We start from the raw sequence: 19,538 nt of genomic DNA on the forward strand, positions 1-19,538 counted from the left end.
TCCGTGAGAAATCTCATTTTCTTTCCAATTACAACTACTATTTTTAAAGTATCAGACATTCTTTTTTTCCCATTTCCTCCCTAATTTTTCAGGGCTCCTACTTGGCTGGCTTGGCCATTCACTGGGCACTGGCCTGCCCTGTGGCCCAAGGCGCGCTGCCCTCCTCTGGCCCTCGGTGTTCTTGATGGGAAAAGGGGTGCTCTGGGGGCAGCGTCAGGCGAAGTAGGCATAGAAGAAGATGTTGACGCACATGAGGAGGATGGCGTTGACACCACAGACGCGAGCCCAGAAGGCGTGTCTCTGGGATGCTCGGCCATCACCTGGGGGTGGTGGGAGGAACGGGCAGATGAGGGCCACAGGGTCCCACCCAGTGCCCTTGCCTGCCGCCCTGCCACAGGTGGGAGTAAGAGGGGGGCCTAGGGTCACACATACACACCTGTTTTCACTCCCGAGGGCTGGTCCTGAGCCAGAGTCCACCAGGTCAGGCTCTGGATCTAGAGAGAAGGGCAGGGGTGAGCCCAGACAGGGGTCAGTGACGGAAAGAGGGCAGGGACCAGGGTTAGATGGGGTTATAGGTCAAGACCTAGAAGATTCCTGAGTCAGAGAGGGTCAGAGGCCAGGGGTGAGGGCAGGCTCACCTGGACGCCCTGGGGGTGTGGTGTCAGCAGGCTCCCAGCTACCACCACAGCCCCGCTGAGCAGGAAGAGGGCCACCGCGAAGTGCAAGTAGTGGACGCCATGGAGGATGGGGGGCCGCGTGTCAGGGTGGCCGCAGGGTGGGGCTGGGTGCAAGAACTCCAGCACCAGCCTTGTGGCACCCACTGCCAGCCCTGCCATCAGGCCCCAGAAGGCTCCCTAGAGGAGAAGGCAGGGCTGCTGGGGCCTCGGGAGGAAGGCCAGGCCTCCCCCACTCAGCACCCAGGCACCAGGGGAGATGAGCCCTGAAGCCTCCCACTCTCCCCACATCCCACCTGCTCATTGGCCCGCTGCCAGAAGATGCCCAGGACGAAGACTGCGGTCACCGGTGGGGCCAGGGAGCTGGTCACCGACTGCATGTAGATGAAGAGCTGCCCGCCGTTGGAGCCCTGCAGGACGGGGATCCAAGCCACACTCACGCCGACGAGCACCACGATGACCAGCCTGCAGGCGGCAGGGGGCGGGCCATCCTCAAGACTCCCACCCCTCCCCACCTCCCCTGGGTCACTGAGGCTGGCTATCCATCTGTCCCCTGCTACCAGAGCTCCAGCCTCCTCCCCGGCCCCTGTCCTCTCCTCCAGGGATGCGGCTGGCCTTGCCCTCTCCAGACTCTTCCATGGCTCCCTGCTGCCTGCAGGAACCACCCCTGACTCAGCCTGCGTGCTCCCAGTCATCCCTGCTGTCTCCCCCTGGTCTCCTGTCCATCTTCAAGGCATGGCCCCGCCTCTCTAGGTTTGCTGCCATCTCCCCACTCCTGGTGGCAGCAGCCTCATCCTTTAGTTCCCTGCTGCACCTCCCGGCACACAGTAGGTGCTCAATACACACTTGTGAATGACGTGTTGCCCTCACATCCAGACCAGACTGACCCCCTGGTGGTTCCTCAAACCCTGGCGGGCCTTTGAAGGAGTCGGGACCTCTGGTAGCACACCTCACCCTCTGCACACACAGCAGAGGTTTGGAGCCCCTCCCCTTGCCCCCCTGTGTGGACACCTCCTCTCAGCTCCTGCCTGCCTCTGGCTGGTGTGAGCCACCTCCGCCCCTCCCTCCCCCAGCAGGGATGTGTTTCACTCATTCCTCCATGAAGCACTCATGAGGAGCCTACCCAAGAGAAGGACGGGGTGTTGGGGCTGGGTCTCAGTGAGGACCGGGCCTGGTTTCTGTGCCGCGCCTGGAGTGGGGTGTTCTGTCATCGTGTGCTCAGGGCTAGGCCAAAGGAGCCCAGAGGAAGCACCAATCCAGGGGGGCTTCCAGGAAGAGGGGGCCTTGTGGCATTGGGGGACAGAACTGGGGCGAGGTGTCCATATGCTCTTCTCTGCCTAAGGGCCCCTTGCCTGTATCCTGGGTCACCTGGATATCCCTCACCTCCAAGGTGGGTGACGGGTGGGACCCTCCGGACCCCAGAAAGGACAGCAAGGGGCCATGTGTGCATCTGGGTGGGTCCTCCCCTTCCCGGCCTGAGGGAGAGGGTGGAGGAAGGAGCCGCCCCCTTGATTAGGGCTAATTAACCCTCCGCCTGGCAGGCGGCGGGCGCTGCCCTCTTCAAAGGCACGGGCAGGCTGCACCCCACCCTCCTTGCACAGGCCCTGCGTCCAACACCAGACTCAGCATCTCTCACAGGCTGGGCCTCTGCAGCCGGCCTAAAGTGTGGCCCTGGCCCTCACCGGCCTCTGGGGTTTGTTCCTCTGACTCAGCCCCTACCAGGCTGCCAGAGGGACCCCAAACCCAGAGGCTGTTCCTTCTGCCTGGAATGCCGTAATCAGCTCCTCCCCCAGCAAAACCTCCTCATCCTCCAAAGCCCAGCTCGAGGCCCTCCTCCTCTAGGAAGTCTTCCTGTCCCCTGCCGCACACCGCATTCTGCTCTCAGGTGGGCAGGCCCTCTCCACTGTCCCTGGGCTGCAGCTGCGGTCACTGAAGGGAGCCCCACAAGGCCAGGTGTCTCTGAGACCTCTCTGGGTCCCGGGGGGCCGGCACTAGCAGACTGAATAGCAGGGGTAGGTGCAGGGAGGACCAGGGAGCGAGGCTCGGGACGCCGGTCATAAAGTGATCGCATTCCGAGACCTGTGGTGGCTCCTCCAGCCCCCCACCTGAGGCAATGCCAGGCTCCCGGGGGGCTCCTGCTGCCCTGCCCTGTGTCCTGTCTCTTCTTGGACTGGGGTTCCAGAGACCCAGAGTCCTCATGGGGCAAGCACAGCTTGAGTGGTGCTGTTTTAGGCAGGAAGCAGGCTGGAGGTATTGGGGGCGTGCTGGTGCTTCAAGAGGGTGGATGGTAGGACTGAGCCCTGGGGCCTAGAGAGGGTGAGCAGCCAGGCCCACATCACACAGCTGTGCGTCCACAGGCAGGCTGACAGGGCCCAGGGTGGGCTTGCCTGAGTCAATGGGCGTGATGGTGGGCCAAGGGTGCTGTGTGGGGGGTGGGCTGCATGGAGGGGAGACCAGCTCAGGACTTTGGCCAGGAAACAGCAGGCAGGGGCAGTGGAGCCACCAAAGGGCCCCTGGGGCTGCAGTGTCCAGCCGGGGGGTGGGGAGGCACACCCTGGGCGGTAGGAGAAGGCCCAGTCCCAGCATCCGGGAGGCTGGAGCTGGAGGGGCTCAGGGAGTCACCTGGCTGGGAAAGGTGGCCCAGGTGCCCACCCTGGGAGTGGAGGGAGGGGCTCCCTGCCCTGGAGGAGGCGCGGGCCACGCGGTAGCCCACACCTGCCAGCTGGCGTGTCCCAACACAGGCGGCTGTGCTGCGTCACGGGACAGCTGCCTGGAGCTCAGGGACCCCACCCTGAGGATGGGTGCCACGTGCTCTCAGCCAGAGGGGGCCCTGCTGGGTCAAGCCCAGCACCAGAGAGCAGGGTCCCCGGGGAGGACAAAGTGGGGGTCACATGGCTCAGAGGGAGATAGGCGGGGGCAGGATCCCTGAGAGGGCACCAGGTCCCCTTCACCAATCACAGAGTCTCAGCCCTGGAGCTCCTGGGGACTTAGCCGAGCTTGGGGATGGAAGGCCAGGCCAGACACAGCTACACCCACAGGAGGGGTGTCAGAACACCAGCAGGATCTACAAGGCCTGCCTGATCTATGGGAGCCACTGGGCTCTAGTTCCTACAGGGGCCTTCCAGGCGAGGGGACTCAGCCCTTGCCCGGGGGTATCAGGTGGGCTGCCAGGAGGAGGGGCACTTGAGATTCTAGAAAGATTAGATGAGTCATGTAGGGATAAGGATGGGACAAGCAGGGCTCAGAGGATGTGGGCAGAAGCTCGGTGGGGCCAGAGGGACAGCTACAGCCTGGGTGTGGCCACTCCCAAGTACTGGCTCCCGGCATCTCTGCAACAACTGGGATACAACAGGGGACTAGGGGCTCAGGCCCAGGGAAGACATCTCTGGATGTTGGGGAAGGGGGCTTTCCCAGCAGACTCCCTCAGAGGTCCTGACTGGAATAAGACAGCTACCCAGGATGGGCATGGCCAGGGGCCGGATATGGAAGGTGGGGGCAGGATGTTCTGGCTTCTCCTCTCCTCTCCTTCCTGGCATCATTCTATCTCCGACCAGCAAACTCTTGTTCATCCCTCAGTGCCCACCTCTGGGGGTTCCTCCCGGGCTGAGGGTGTTCTGGGGAAGCCCTCCCCCCCTCCCCTCCCCCATACCGTCCCACCAGCAGCAGCTCCCGCTCGCCCGCACAGGGCCGCAGCCGCCTCCAGATGTCCATGGTGAAGAGGGTGCTGCTGCTGTTGAAGATGGAGGTCAGCGAGGACATGAGCGCAGCCATCATCACAGCGACCATCAGCCCCCGCAGACCTGGGGGAGGGGTACAGGCCACTGTGACCTCCCTGGGCTGCTCCCAGGCCCTGCCGATGAGGCCCCTCCAAGTGCCCGCAGGCAGAGGCCCAGAAGGGTGGGGGTGAGGGTATTGAAGGTGGTGGGAGGAAGACCCTGACTTGGGAGGCTGGGGCTGACAGTGGGCCCCTGCAGCTGCAGGCAACGTGTCTGTTCTCAGCCTCTTCTTTCTACAGAGCTTGCAGCTGACAGAGTGCTTCCACACCCAGACTTCATCTGATGGGTGAGGAGGTGGAAGCTCAGAGAGGGGAATAGAGTTGCCCAGGGAGGCACAGCAGACCAGAGGCAAAACCCAGGTGTAGTGGGGGAGTGACAAGGGACCCTCAGCCTGGAGCCTACACCCCGTGCAGGGCGCAGGGGCCCAGGGCCTGAGGTTTCTGCTACTTCTTGTGCATGGCTGCCAGGCAGGCTGAGGGCCCCTGTCTTGTTGGCTCCAGGGGAGAGGAGATAAGGCTGCCAAACTGGGGGATAAAAGCCCTTGAAAATGAATGAAGGGCCCACATCGAGGTGGGCAAAGCCCTGCTGTGCAAGGCCTCCTGGGGTTGTAGGCTCGAAAGGGGCTGAGGGTATAGAGGACTCAGTGCTGTGTGACTTTGGGTTGACTGGCTCCCTCTCTGGGCTTTGCCGCAAGTCTGTCTCCAAAGTTTCCTGTGCTTTTTCTTCAAGCATCTAAGCACCTCCTCCACCTCTGCAGATTCCCTATCTGTCCTCCACCCCCACAACACCTATACACCCCTCCCTGACCCCAGGAAACGCCACCTCATCCGAGGGCTCAGCCTTGGAGATGCCACTGCTTGCCTGGCCCTGGTTCTGCGTCTGACCTGCTGTGTGACTTCCAGGAATCTCATAGTCCTCTCTGCTCACTAGACTGGCTGAGATGGGGCCCAAAGCAAGGTGAGTTAAATCATGGTTTCCCCCCAAACATTTCTCCAACCTCCTTCTCCTGGTCAGGGAGGTGGATTACCCTGGGGTTTATTCTCCTCCCATTTCTCACGTGGGGAGCTCAAGACCTTGGAGCTGGATCTCTAGGGGTTGTGGTGAGCTCCTCAGAAGAGTAGAGGCAGACAACGCCCCAAGGTGCGAGCCCGCAGGGCAGCCAACCCCTGTGCCAGTTAGTTTCCCTGTGCTGTGCTTAATCCCACAACCACTCTGACGGGTGAGTAGGCATCATTATCCCCAGTTTGCAAATGAGGACACCAAGCTGTGAGCAGGGAAGAGGCTTGCCCCAAATATCTCTGCCAGCAAGCGGCAGAACCCAGGCCTGGTCTGGGAGGGAGGGAGGGAGAGAGGAGCAGGGCGGGGTCCGAGCTCCCACAGTGGGACGCTGAGAATTCGGAGGTGAAGCCAGCAGAGGACAGCCGTCCCACACCCCTCACCGTGCTCTGCTTTCACACCCTGTATCACACTGGCCGGGAATGTGGAAACGGCCAAAACACGCCCATGTTCTCTGGTTTGCAGGGTCTCAGGGAGACAGAAGCTGTAGGCTCAAGGCAGGGCTGGGTGCCTCGGGTCCCAGCAGAGTCAACAGCGGACTTGGGGGCCAGAGAGACTGAGCTCTGTGTCTTAGCCACAAGCTACAAGCCCGGGATGGGTCACCTTCATCTGTGTCTCAGTTTCCACATCTGTAAACACAGCTAAGAACTCTGCCTCATAACATATAGGAGAGGTCGTTTGTGAGTGGGCCTGACACCCAGCAGGCCTGGAAGATGAGAGCGTGGCAGCCTTTCTTGGGGGCAGGGCCGGCACAGGCTAAGAGGATCCCCCAGCCCTGAGTTCAGACTCCAGCTTTGCAGCTCGCTTGTCACCTGACCTTAGTCAGGGCACCTTGGGTCCCAGTTTCTGCATCTGTAAAGCTGGGATGATAAGGGACTTCCCTGGCCGTCCAGGGCACCTTAGGTCCTAGTTTCCCCATCTGTAAAGCCAGGATGATAAGGAACTTCCCTGGAAGTGCTTCTACCGCAGGGGGTGCAGGTTCTATCCCTAGTTGAGGAATTAAGATCCCGTATGCCTTGCAGGGTTGCAAAAAATTTAAAAAAAGAAAAAGAGGGTATGATGATTAGAGCACCAGGGTTCCTGAGAAGCAGGTGCAGGTCAGTCCTGTGCGACCCCCTGGGCATGGTGCTTGGTGCATGGTGGGTGCCCTACGTGCTTTCTGATTCCTTTCCTCTCTTCCCCCAGGAGCGGAACATCCCACCCAGGTGTCACACAGCATCACGCTGGATCCAGAGTGGCCTCCACCACCCCCAGGGCCCCTTGTCAGACCCAGCCAGGGCCTCACCTGTGGGCATCAGCTCCATGACCAGCTTGGGGTAGGCGATGTTGGAGCAGCCGATCTCGGCCCCGCAGGCCCGCAGGCACTCAGCCGGCACCACACAGCCCACGTCATCTGCAGGAGAAGGATCCTCAGTGTCCTCGGCCTGCCCCCCTCCCTGGGGTGGGCAAGGAGCCTGGCTGGACCTGCTCTGTTACCTCCTGCCATCAGCTGCTGCTCAGCCCTGGGCCTCAGTCCCCTGGCCAGGGTGACAGACAAGGAGGGGGCCGGTCTTGAGACACTATTCTGTCCCTGGACACCTTCTCTCCCTGCCTTCCTGTCCATTACCACGAGCCTGTCCATATCCACGATGCTGGCTCCCTGTCCCCACGTGGGGCCAGGGCTACCGTCTGCTATCTCCCTCCCCCTACCTCCTGCCCCCAGCCCTTCTCCCCAGAAGAGCAGGTGAAGGCCCTCCCCTCAGACTGTCTCCAGCAGCTTCCAGAGGACTCTTCAAACAAGAATGGAGTACCCCCCCAACAAGACTCTCCAGATGCCAGGCTCCTCCAGGCCGGTCTTCTGCACCCTCCTCTCACGGCGTCCCAGCCTCCTCCTGACCCAACCTCCCTCTCCCAGGCCTTCCCAGGGGGTGCTCAAAAGTCACCTCCTCCATCTGGGCCATAAGGATGGAACCCAGGTTTCGCTGCAGACACTCCCCGTGGCGGAGATAGCGCCCACTGCATGCCCTCTGAGTGGACGTCCAGGGCCTCGACCCAGATCCAGACTGAATCTGAAGTCTCTGCCTCCCTCCCAGCACCATCGGCCCTGACCCCTGGGTTTTCAGTGGTGGCAGGGGCAGGGAGGGGGGCAGAGGAAGGCAGAGAGAACGGCTGCGCTCAGAGAGAACAGGGAACGTGTGTGCAGCCGCTCGGCACAGGGGTCTGTTTGGGGTCAGAATGTTTCCACGTGTAGCGTCACGTTTCTGTCACCGAGCCTTCCTCATGGACAGAGCACTCCTGGGTTAAGATCCCTCCTTAGATGCCCAACCCACCGCGGAGGGTCTTGGGTCTCCTCCCTTGAGCCAGTGGGAGTAGCATCACTCTGCCCCCACGATCCTCAGCCAGTCTCCAGCCCAGCCTCTCCTGAGCGCCAGGCTCCTAGGACATCTGCAGGATGCCCCCACTGCCAGTCCACCAGCTTCCAGCCCATGGGGGCTCCTCCCGTCACCTGCCTCCTCCACTGGACTCCCTCCACCAGCTGCTGTCTTCTCACTGGCCCTCTTCCACCCTCTGCAGCCTCATCCTTTCAAAGCCATGGCTTTGCTCTTGTCACTTCCTTCTCAGGAGCCCCCTCCCCAACCCTGGAGCCCATAGCTTCCTGGAAAAAAATTCCTTTCCACGTTCAGACAGTCAACATTTGAGGCCCTGGACAGCTGGGCCCTGGACAGTTGGGCCCAGGTCCTGTCCTCCCAGCACCGGTGCCGGCCACCCTGACCTGCTTGTATTTTCTCACACACACCCAGCACCCCGACGCCTTTGTGCCTGGGCAGATGCGGCTGGGCTGCCTCCTCCCACTGCTCCTGCTCTGTCCCTACCCTTGTTTGCCTCCTGCTTCACGCCTGCTGCAAAGGACTTACTCTCAGAGGCTTTCCATAACTGCCCCCCAACCCCTCCCAGGCAGAGCAGCTTCCTCCCAAGGCCTCCTAAAGCCCAGGGTTGAATCACAATTATTTGTTTGCATATTTCATCTCCTCCACCAGACTGGGAGCTCCCCAAGGGCGGACACTGGCTTTGAATCATCTCCGCTCCCAGGTATCACCCAATCCAGGGCTGGGCCCAGAGAAGCTACTCTGTGAACATCTGTGAATGAATGAGTGAGTAAATAAGTGAATGGTTGGAGGAAGGGGAAAGGCACAGAAGGCCAGGAGGAAAGGGAGAAAGGAGCCCATGAAGCCCCAGGGGGAGTTCAGGCACTGTTTGATCCAGCTGCCTTGCCCACCACTGTACAGATGTGAGAACTCAGGGCCAAAAAGGGCATAACTTGCCTAGGTCACATAGTCAGACCCAGGATACAGCCCGGGGTGCCCTGGAGGGACTCTGGGTCCAGGTGAGGACTGGCCCCTCCCAACAGGTTCTGGGCTTGGACTGGCTGGCTCCGGCACCTAGAGGACTCAGCCCTCCCGGAGGGACGGGTGAAGAGTCACAGCCACATAATGGCTTGAAAAGCCCGAGTCAGGAGATTCTGCCCAGGTTTATTCAGCCTGTCGCAGCCCATTGCAGGCTCCCAGGATGGGGCCCTGCCTCTGGGCACCTCAGGGTTTGTGCTGAGCATCAGGAAAGAACCTCCCCTCTTTTGTGACAGCAGCAGAGGTGTCGTCGCCACTTAAACACTAGCCCCCATTTGTGCCAACTCAGGACTGAGCAGCCCCAGGCCAAAGGCAGGGCCAGGGGCCTCGGTGAGAGGCTTTGGCCTTGTCTGGTGCTGGACTCTGCAGGCCTGCCAGGGTGTGTCCACTGGCTCCACCTTGACATCAGTACCTCCACCCAGCAGGGGCCCACGCTGGAAGCCTGAGGGGTGCCTCCCTCTCTGCCCTCCATGTCCTCCCTCCCTTCAGCCAGTGCCAAGTCCAGTCACTGGGCTTGGGGACCAGGGGGGCTGTACCACCTAGCCCCTGTAACCCACGCCCTGTGGGAGCTTCTAAGACCATCAGTCCGCCCACACTCCTTCCTGCTCACAGCCTCCTGTGGCCCCCATCCCCCACAGGAACGACCCACCCAGGGGCTCTAGCTGGGCACTACAGCCTCTTGCTCACGTGGCCACCCTAACTACCACCAAAATCTCACCCACAACTCCAGGCCTCTGTGTCTGCTGTTCCTTCTCCCTGGAACACCCTTCTGAAATCCAGGGAGCTCCTCCTGACTCCTCTCATCTCTAAGGCATCACCCTCCAAGGGTGCCTTCCTGCCTCTCCAGAGACGATACCACAGGAGCCCCTTGGGGAGCCTGGGCCCCAGGCGTGCACAGCATAAGCCCACGTGTGGCAGGTTGTGGCTGTGTTTGTTGACTGACTGAATGACTCTCTTCTAAGCTGGTCACTTGACACACCACCCCAGGGAGTAAACAGGGTGCTCCCCACTCCCAGGCCAGCCTGGCTCATCCCTGGGAGCCAGTCTAGACACTGATGTTGCAAGAGGAAGTGGGAGAAAAGAAAAGCACACAGACCTGCGTTTGGGTCCAGTTCTCCCAAACCCATGCTGTGTGCCTGCTCAGTCGATTCAGTCGTGTCCAACTCTTTGTGATCCCATGGACTGTAGCCTACCAGACTTTTCTCTCCACGCAATTATCTAGGCAAGAATACTGAAGTGGGTTGCCATGCCCTCCTCCAGGGAATCTTCCTGACCCAGGGATCAAACCCATGTCTCTCACATCTCTTGCATTGGCAGGTAGGTTCTTTAACACTGAACCACCTGGGAAGCCTCCCGTACTGTGTGGTTCTGGGAAACTGTTCTTGGGCTGTTTCCTCCTTGGTAAAGCCCTTCTGGGGACATCCACAGCCAATGACTCAACCTAAACTTCACACTTCACACAAATATTAACTCAAACTAGACTACAGATTTAAGTGCAAACTATAAAACTTCAATGAAAAAAAAAAGAATATCATCAGAACTTAGGGCAAAATGAAGAGTTTTTAGACTTAACATCAAAAGCATAATCCATAAAATGAAAAATTGACAAAATAGAGTTCATCAAAACTAAAGCTCTGGGGATTTCCCTAGAGGTCCAATGATTAAGACTCTGAGCCCTCACTGCTGAGGGCCTGGGTTCAATCCCTGGTGGGGGAACTAAGTTCCACAAACTGCACAGTGTGACCAAAAAACCCCAAACAAACAAACAAAACCAAAAAGAAGAAAAACAAACAAACAAATAAAACTAAAGCTTTTGCTTTTATAAAACATCATCAGTGAAAAGGATGAAAAGAAAAGCTACAGAAACAAATTCAATGAAGTCACAGGAAACAAGATCCATACTCAGAATCAGTTGTTTCTGTATGCTAAGAGTGAACTGTCAGAAGGGGAAATTCAGAAAACAATCTTATTCTTTTTAAATGCTATTTACAACATATAAAAAATTGCTATCCATTTATGTATTGTAAATACGCTGTTTACAATACACAAAAAATTTACAATAGCATAAAAAAATAAGATACCCTATCAGAAACAGAAATTCAGAAAACAATCTTATTCTTTTTAAATGTTATTTACAACATATAAAAAAATTGCTATTCATTTATGTATTGTATATACGCTGTTTACAATACATAAAAAATTTACAATAGCATAAAAAAATAAGACCTAAGAATAAATTTCAGAGAAGGCAATGGCAACCCACTCCAGTACTCTTGCCTGGAGAATCCCAGGGACAGAGGAGCCTAGTGGGCTGCCGTCTATGGGGTCGCACAGACTCAGACACAACTGAAGCGACTTAGCAGCAGCAGTAGCAGGAATAAATTTAACCAAGGAGATGAAAGATCTGTACACTGAAAACTATAAGACACTGAAAGAAACTGAAGAAGACACACCAAAAAATGAAAAGATATTCCATGCTCACAGATGAGAATAATTAATAGTGTTAAACTATCCATACTACCTACAGTGATCCATAGATTCAATTCAATCCCTATCAAAATTCCAATGATATTTTTTCACAGAGATATTAAAAACCATCCTAAAATATTTGGATGGAACCAATAAAAGATCCTGAGTAGCCAATGGAATTTTTAAGAAAAACAAAGCTGGAGGCATCACAGGCCCTGATTTCAAACCAAATCATAAAGCTGTAGTAATCAAAACAGTGTGGTACTGGCACCAAACAGACACACAGCTCCATGGAACAGAAGAGAGAGACCAGAAGCAAAGCAAAAGTGAAGCTGCTAGTCACTCAGTCATGTCCAACTCTGTGACATCATGGACTGCAGCCCACCAGGCTCCTCTGTCCATGGAATCCTCTAAGCAAGAATACTGGAATGGGTAGTCATTCCCTTCTCCAGGGAATTTTCTTGACTCGGGGATCGAACCCAGATCTCCAGACTTGCAGGCAGATCTTCTCACATACATGGTAAATTGATTTACGACAAAGGAGTCAAGGATATACAATGGGGAAAGGATAGTTTTTGCAATAAATAGTGTTGGGAAAACTGGACAGTGACATGCAAAAGAATGAAACTGGACTCCTGTCTCACACCACATGCAGAAGTCAATTTAAAGTGCCTTAAAGATTTGAATGAAGACCAGGTACCATAAAACTCCTAGAAGAAAACATAGGTGGTAGCTCTTTGACATCAGTCTTGGCCACGACTTTTTGGATTTGACACCAAAAGCAAAGGCAAAAAAAAGTGAAAAGCAAAAACAAACAAGTAAAACAACTGGGACTACATCAAACTGAAAAACTTTTGCACATCAAAGGACACAATCAACAAAATGAAAAGGTATCTTGAAGAATGGGAGAAAATATTTGCAAATTATATATTCGATAAGGAGCTAATATCCAAAATATGTAAAGAATTCATGCAACTCAGTATCTAAGACTAAAACCCACAAACAAACCCCCAAAATCTGCTTTAAAGATGGGCAGAGGAACTAAACAGACCATTTCCCAAAGGAAAAAATGGCCAACAGGTACGTGTAAAGTACCTGTACAACATCACTCATCATCAGGGGAATGCAAATCAAAACCACAATAAGCTATCACCTCACACCTGCAAGAAGGGCTATTATAAAAACATGAGAGATAACAAGAGCTGGCCAGGATGTGAAGAAAAGGAAACACTTGTACACTGTTGGTGGGAATGTAAATTGGTACAGCCACTATGGAAACAGCATGGACATTCCTTAAAAAATTATAAACGGAACTACTATATGACTCAGTAGTCCCACAACTAGGTACATATTTTAAGGAAATGAAATCACTACCTTGAAGAGACATTTGCACTCCTGCTGATTGCAGCATTGTTCACAATAGCTAAGATACGTGAGAGTTGGACTATAAGGAAAGCTGAGCGCTGAAGAATTAATGCTTTTGAACTGTGGTGTTGGAGAAGACTCTTGAGAGTCCCTTGGACTCCAAGGAGATCCAACCAGTCCATCCTAAAGGAGATCAGTCCTGAGTGTTCATTGGAAGGACTGATGTTGAAGCTGAAACTCCAATACTTTGACCACATGATGCGAAGAGCTGACTCATTGGAAAAGACCCTGATGCTGGGAAAGATTGAGGGCAGGAGGAGAAGGGGACGACAGAGGATAAGATGGTTGGATGGCATCACCGACTCAATGGAAATGGGTTTGGGTGGACTCCGGGAGTTGGTGATAGACAGGGTGTCCTGGTGTGCTGCACTTCATGGGGTCGCAAAGAGTTGGATACAACTGAGGGACTGAACTGAACAATACTTTCGATGAATGAATAAAGAAGATGTGATGCTCATATAGATATATATGAAAATATCATTCAGTGACTTTGGTCCAGTAGCTAAGACTCCACATTTCCAATGTGGAAATGTGGGGTGTGGGGGTTCCATCCCTGGTCAGGGAACTAGATCCCACGTGCTGCAGCCAAGGCCCAGTGCAATCAAATAAATAAAATAAATATTGGAAAAGAAAATATTATTCAGTCATGAGAAGGAAAGACATCCTGCCATTTGTAACAATGTGGATGGATCTCAAGGGTTTTACTGAGTGAAATAAGCCAAAGAAAGATAAATACCATATGATATCCCTTATATGTGGAGGCTAAGAATGCCAAACCCATAGAAATAAACACTAGAATACCATGGAGTACCAGTCAGCAACAGAAAGGAATGAACTACTGATATACGTTGACCCGAACGAATCACCAGAGAATAGACCAGTGGTGGCGAGTTAGGGTGGAGATATTTGACTGCAGGGGGACAGTTCTCTGTCTAGATTGTGACAGTGGTTACACAAACCTACGCGTGTGATGAGGTTGTACACACATGCACATAAACAAGCACACGTCAGCTGGTGAAATCTGAACCAGCTCTCTGGCTGTGGTTATTGCACTGTGGTTATACAAGATGGCACCACTGGGGGAGACTGGGTGAAGAGTGTCTGCAAGCTCTCTGTTGGCTTTTCAACAGCTTCCTGTGATTCTAAAATTATGGGCAGGTAACTGGAGGGCTGGAGGCCCTTCAGCCCTGAGAGCCAGGACTCCCTTCATGAGCCCAGGGCCTCCGAGCAGGGGAAGAGCAAAAGGAGATGCCAAGGCCCAGAGATAGTCTTGTCTGGGTCCCCAGCTGCAGAGGCCATTAGCCAGGCTTCAGGGCTCCCAGAGCCGTGCTCACCCCGGGGGCACCTCCCTCCCAGTCTGACTGTGTGGGGTGAGGGTGGGGAGGCAGGTGTGTGTGCACCTACCTGGGAGGTGCTGGGGGCACCTGAAGGGGCACCATGTTCAGACACAGTGTGAAGCCCCCGGGCCAGGGCAGAGGGCAGGACCCAGTGATGGGAGCAAAGAGACACTGGGCCGGGAGGCAGCACCACTGCTGAGGGGCCCAGGGCAGATGGCCTGACAGGCAGACGGGGTGGGGGCGGGTGGAGAGGGTCCTGAGGCCGGTTTTCTAGGGCCCAGGCCTAGAGATGTCAACAGCCAACCCTCTGCATCACAGAGCAGTGTCCTCAGCGCCCCAAGCCCAGTGGAGCACAAGCAGCCGGTGCATGGCTGGGAGGGGGTGGGAAGGCTGGGCCAGATGCCTGGCTGACTGGCTGTGGCACGCGACGGGTGGGGGTTGTGGTTGGCGAGGTTTAATGGGCTTTGCTGTCCCCACCCTGGCAGTCTGCTTTCAGATGTGGTCCCCACGCACCCCCGTCACCAGGGTCCCAAGCCCCAGGGATGCAGGGCAGAAAGCTGGGCCTGACCCCAGCCCACAGCTGCCCTCTCGGGCCCTCCTCGCCCCAGGGCCTTGGCGCGGTTCATCATGCAGGACCACTCCTGGGGGTTGGGGGGTGGTGTTCTCAGCAGGGAGCCAGGGCTGGGACCTAGAACTGGGTGCCTGCCCTGTCCACGCCAGGCTGTGGGAGGGCCCCTGAGGCTGGGTCAGAGCGGCCCCGCTCCTGCCTCAGAGGCTCCCAGCCCAGCACCCCAACTCTCCTTCCACAGCGGGTGAGCATCTGTGCATGCTTTCTGTCCCACCTGGAAAACTGGAAACAGTTGGGTTGGACCAGGATTACCAGCAGTGTGGGGGCGTGTCAAGGCTATCGCCTTGCTGTGTGTCCTCAGGAGAACACTGTCCCTCTCTGGGCCGCAATGGCCCAGAAGCGCTTGGATTTTGGTCCCTGAGCGGTTCAGAATTCCGCCATCTGGGGCCGGTGGCGGCGGAGAAGACACTCGCACACCCGCCAGACATCTGTCTGTCGGGGGTGGGGTGAATGTTTCCGGCCCCGCCCCCGGCCGCACGTGACCGCAGGTGGCGGCAGCGGGATGGGCGGGGCCGCACTTAGTCACCGCCGCCAGCGCCCGCGCCGCCCGCGCGCCCGGTAAGCGAACCTCGGCCCGCGCCTCCGACCCCCGACCCTAGGCCCCCGGGAGACCCGCCCGCTTACGCGCCGCCCTGAACCTACTGCGCGCAGACCCCAAGGGTTGCCGATCGCGGCGCTGGGAGCTTTGGGGGCCCCTTCCCACCCCGGAAGCCCTGGGGATGCGGGGCGCCGCCGAGCAGGGCCAGAGGTCGTCGGAGAGCAGACTTCGGACCCTCCTTCTTGGGAACTTCTGGGGAGTCCCTCGCCGCCCCTAGTTCCCCCCAGAAGTCGCCAGGACCTTGGCAACTCCAAAAATCCCCCGGGAGGCGGGCTCCCACCCCGCCCCCAGCAGGTACCGGCACCCGGGCAAGAGGCGTGCGCCCCCGCCCCCCGCCGGCCCCTCCTCGGCGCGGCCGCCCCTCCCCGGCCCCGCCTGCACTCTGACCCGACCCTGCCGGCCCGCCCCTCCCGCAGGTCCCGGGGCAGAGGAGCGGCGGCGGCCCGAGGCCCCAGAGCGCTCACCGCCCAGCCGGAGACGGCCCGGAGCTGCGGAGCGCGCGGCCGCCATGGCCTTCTCGCAGGTGCAGTGCCTGGACGACAGCCACGTCAACTGGCGCTCCAGCGAAGCCAAGCCGGAGTTCTTTTACAGCGAGGAGCAGCGGCTGGCGCTGGAGGCGCTGGCGGCCAGCGGCCGCGACGCCTTCTACGAGGTGCTGAAGCGCGAGAACATCCGCGACTTCCTCTCGGAGCTGGAGCTGCGGCGCATCCTGGAGACCATTGAGGTGTACGACCCCGGCTCCGAGGACCCTCGCGCCGGCGCGCAGCCGCGCGGGCCGGAGGATGGTGAGGCGGCCAGCGCGGCCGAGGGCACCCCCACCGAGGCCGAACCGCTGCCCTCGCTGGAATACTGGCCCCAGAAGTCGGACCGCTCCATCCCACAGCTGGACCTGGGCTGGCCCGACACCATCGCCTACCGGGGCGTGACCCGGGCCAGCGTCTACATGCAGCCCCCCATCGACGGGCAGGCCCACATTAAGGAGGTGGTGCGCAAGATGATCAGCCAGGCCCAGAAGGTGAGTCGGCCGGCCAGAGTCCCCAAGAGACGCAGCCGGGCAGGCCTGACCTGTCCCGGTGTCTCAGGCGCCCACACGCGCGCACTCAGCCCAGCCCGGGCTTTCGGCTGCCTGTTGGGCCGCCTCCCTGCTGCCTTCGCCGGCATCCTCGGTTTCTCTGCAGAGCGGGCACCTGGATCCCCTGGCCGCTGACAGCAGGCTGCTCTGGCTCAAAGGATCTTTGTGCATCGTTGGGGGGTGTTTCTGACTTCCTCAGACTTGGCGAGGAGGTTCCCCAGAAGAAGGTTCCCTGCTTGGGTGGGGCAGGAAGGATCACAGGGCTTCCCTCACTGTCCGCTGGGATGGCTCTGAGAAGCAGGAGGTTCCTGCGCACACGTGCTCCTGAGTGCTCTGGTGTTGCTTTTATGGATGGTGGAGACAGTCTGGGGCCTGGGGTAGGCATGGAGACTGAGAAGTAGCCTGAGGCTGGCCTGGAGATCCAAGTTCAACTGTGCCTTTTCCCTTGCTGTGCTGGGTGACTAAGAGCAAGTAGCTCTCCCTCTCTGAGCCTCTTTGCAAGCTTTGCAGTAGCAGAACCTTCCCAGAGTGGGAGGTGGGGACTGGTGATGGTGTGTTCCTGGGGGTGGAAGCAGAGCAGGTCCCAGTGAGGGTTGTCAACCTGGATTGAAGGGACCTCAGGCATTGTCTGGACCTCCCTCAGAGCGACCCCTGCCGAGCTATGCCTTGTCCCGCTGTGGGTATCCATTCAGCTGACACACTGACATACCTTCTGAGAAGGGATTTCTCCACTGGCAGGCAGCCAAGCCCTTGCTGGATAGCCGTGACCATAAGCGGGGCCTTCTCTTGCTTCCATGGGTTTCAAGGCACATTCTGAGATGACTGATAAAGCCTGCCTCACGAGCAGGGTTGAGGATTCAAAAGCCAGCTCTGGACTCAGTAGAGAGTAGTAAGTGGTCAGCAGTGCCTATTCTGGCCTTGGCCCGGCAGGGCAAGGTATTTCTAGCTGAGTCGAACCCCTTCACTATTCTGGGCCCGCTCAAAACCTAGACAGTGGCCTTGGGGAATCATCCTGGCTGACAGGGCCCAGGGGAGCTTTTGGGCAAAGAGACCAGAAGTGGGTCAGGCACTGACAAGCTGGCCATGGCTTAAGTTTCTGGAAAGGTGGAGTCCCTGTTTCCCGAGGGGGCTGGCAGGGTCGGATAGCCTGTCTTGGGGAGCCTGGCTCTCGGCCTGATCCCAGGCAGCTTTGGGGCTTTGGGTTTCTGCTCTGTGAAACGGAGGTGGCGGGGATGAAAGCCGTGAGGATGGAGTCGGGTGTCAGAGTGAGGAAGAGGTGGGGTGGAGGAACCATCAGTTTTCAGACTGAATAACCTGCTGTGGCGGAGGGGAGTGCTGCTGGCGTGGGTGCCAGGCTTGAGGTCGTGGATCCCAGTCCCCTAGGAGTGCCTGTTGGATCCCATTACCCAGCCTCCACCCCCTTTTTAAAAATGGAGAAATTGAGACCCTGGTAGAGGGGGCTTGACCTGCCGTGCTGCGGCGCCTCTCCTCCCCAGTAGAAGTAGGAAAGAGGTAGATCCCAGAGCCCAGACTGCTCAGGAACAGCTGAAAAGTCTTATCACCCCAAGATGGAAAGACAGATGACCAGGTCCAGACAGGGGAGCCTGGGGCCAGGCTGAGCACCAGGGCCTCCTCCCTCCTCTCTTGTCTCTGTGTCCGGGGCTGAGACCCAGCCATCCCATGCAGCCCCATGCCCCCTGTAACTTTGTCTGCTCCCCACAAAGCCCTCCAAGCTTATCAGCATCACCTGTGTAAAGGGACAGAGCCAGGAGAAAGTCCCACCCAGGCCTGCACCCTGGTCTGTGTGGTCCCAGTTGGTACTGTCCTGCAGCCCCCAACAGGTGGGCGTTGGCCCTGCTTTCATCCCTCCCAGGGTAGGGGCTCACTGACCATGCTCATACGGCATGGCAGTGAGCCCTGGGCTCAACAGGAGGGGCCTCAGAGGCCAAGGGCCTCCTCTTTTGGCCAGGGACACCGAGACATAGAGGACGGGGGGTTTGTTCACACCTGATGGGGAGCCTTGCTGCTGCTTTCCAGCCCATGTCTTCCCTGCCACGTCCACCCCAGGACCCACGGCCAACATAGTGTGTGGAAGGTGGAGGGGTGGTCCTGATAACCAGAGCTGCTGTTTACTGGGTACCAGACACTTTATAGTCTTGTGTAGTGTTATCTGCTCCATTTTCCAGATGTAGTCACTGAGGCTCAGCAGGTTAGTCCCTGGCAAGGTCACCTGGCTAGCTCTTGGGTGGAGAGGTGGAGAAGGGACCAGACTGGTATTGTCCTCAGACTCTAGACAGGTCCCCTGCCTGTCCTGCCCAGGCCTTGGAAGGACACAGTGAGGGGCAGAGCAGGGAGGGGCCACTCATCCAAGCTGCCTGGGACCCTCCCATTTCCCTGCTCTGCCGCCTCCTGGCTCACAGGGCGGGGCCGTGACGCTGGCAGGTGCTGACGGGTGCTGACAGGGCGCTTTGCCTGGGCCGCCCGCCTGGCCGCCAGGAGCCTGACCCGCCTTCTCTCTCCCCATGAATCACCTCTCTTTCCCTCACCCCCGAATCCTCCTCTTGCCCCCAGCACCAGTGCAGGGAGAACGCCCCCTCTCCCCACCTGGGATGGAGACACCACGGTCCAGCTGCCTGGCCAAAATGCTGGCCCCCTGCCCACCTGGGCCCCTGGGCTGGGGCTGGTGGCGCTGAGTCAGGACAGCCCAGCCCACCGCCTCCTCAGCCCAGACTGTCGTCAGCAGCGGGCCGACCCCGGGGCAGGGAAGTGACACAGCACACACTCAGCCCGTCTCGCCGGGAGTGGCCCTGTTCCCATCAGGGCCAACACTGAGTTCTCCCCTTTTCCCAGGAGATGAGCATGGAACTAATGGGCCACAGCCCAGGAGCCACAAGTACTTGGTCAGGTCCCGGCTCTTCCTCCACCACCTGTGACCCGGCACAAGCCCCGGTCAAGCCATCTGTGAAATGGGCAAGGCACTGGGGCCTTTTAAGGATTTCTCCCGCTCTGACCTTCCTCTGGTACAAAGACTAGTGGGTCCAGGGTCTGACTCCACTGGCAGGTAGCCCTGAGCAGGCCCAGAGATGGAGGGTCATCTGCCTGCCCTTCTCCCAGCCCCTG

General features: G+C 57.8%; 2 protein-coding genes across 2 annotated transcripts in view; one reads left to right on the top strand and one right to left on the bottom strand.

The window, feature by feature from the left end:
* Positions 2-19,538, bottom strand: part of SLC5A10 (solute carrier family 5 member 10) — a 55,619-nt gene continuing 36,082 nt past the window's right edge. The window contains exons 10-15 of the mRNA XM_018064759.1: positions 6,792-6,899; positions 4,324-4,474; positions 971-1,139; positions 639-854; positions 437-494; positions 2-320 (exon numbers count right to left, since the gene is read on the bottom strand). Of these exons, the coding sequence (XP_017920248.1) occupies positions 214-320; positions 437-494; positions 639-854; positions 971-1,139; positions 4,324-4,474; positions 6,792-6,899 (809 nt within the window). The 3' untranslated portion in view covers positions 2-213. The remainder of the gene's footprint in view (positions 321-436; positions 495-638; positions 855-970; positions 1,140-4,323; positions 4,475-6,791; positions 6,900-19,538) is intronic.
* FAM83G (family with sequence similarity 83 member G) overlaps positions 15,760-19,538 on the top strand; it is a 28,839-nt gene continuing 25,060 nt past the window's right edge. Inside the window, exon 1 of the mRNA XM_018064758.1 lies at positions 15,760-16,361. Within this exon, the coding sequence (XP_017920247.1) occupies positions 15,855-16,361 (507 nt within the window). The 5' untranslated portion in view covers positions 15,760-15,854. The remainder of the gene's footprint in view (positions 16,362-19,538) is intronic.

This window comes from Capra hircus, chromosome 19 (assembly GCF_001704415.2).
Source record: "Capra hircus breed San Clemente chromosome 19, ASM170441v1, whole genome shotgun sequence".
In the NCBI taxonomy this organism is placed as follows: domain Eukaryota; kingdom Metazoa; phylum Chordata; class Mammalia; order Artiodactyla; family Bovidae; genus Capra; species Capra hircus.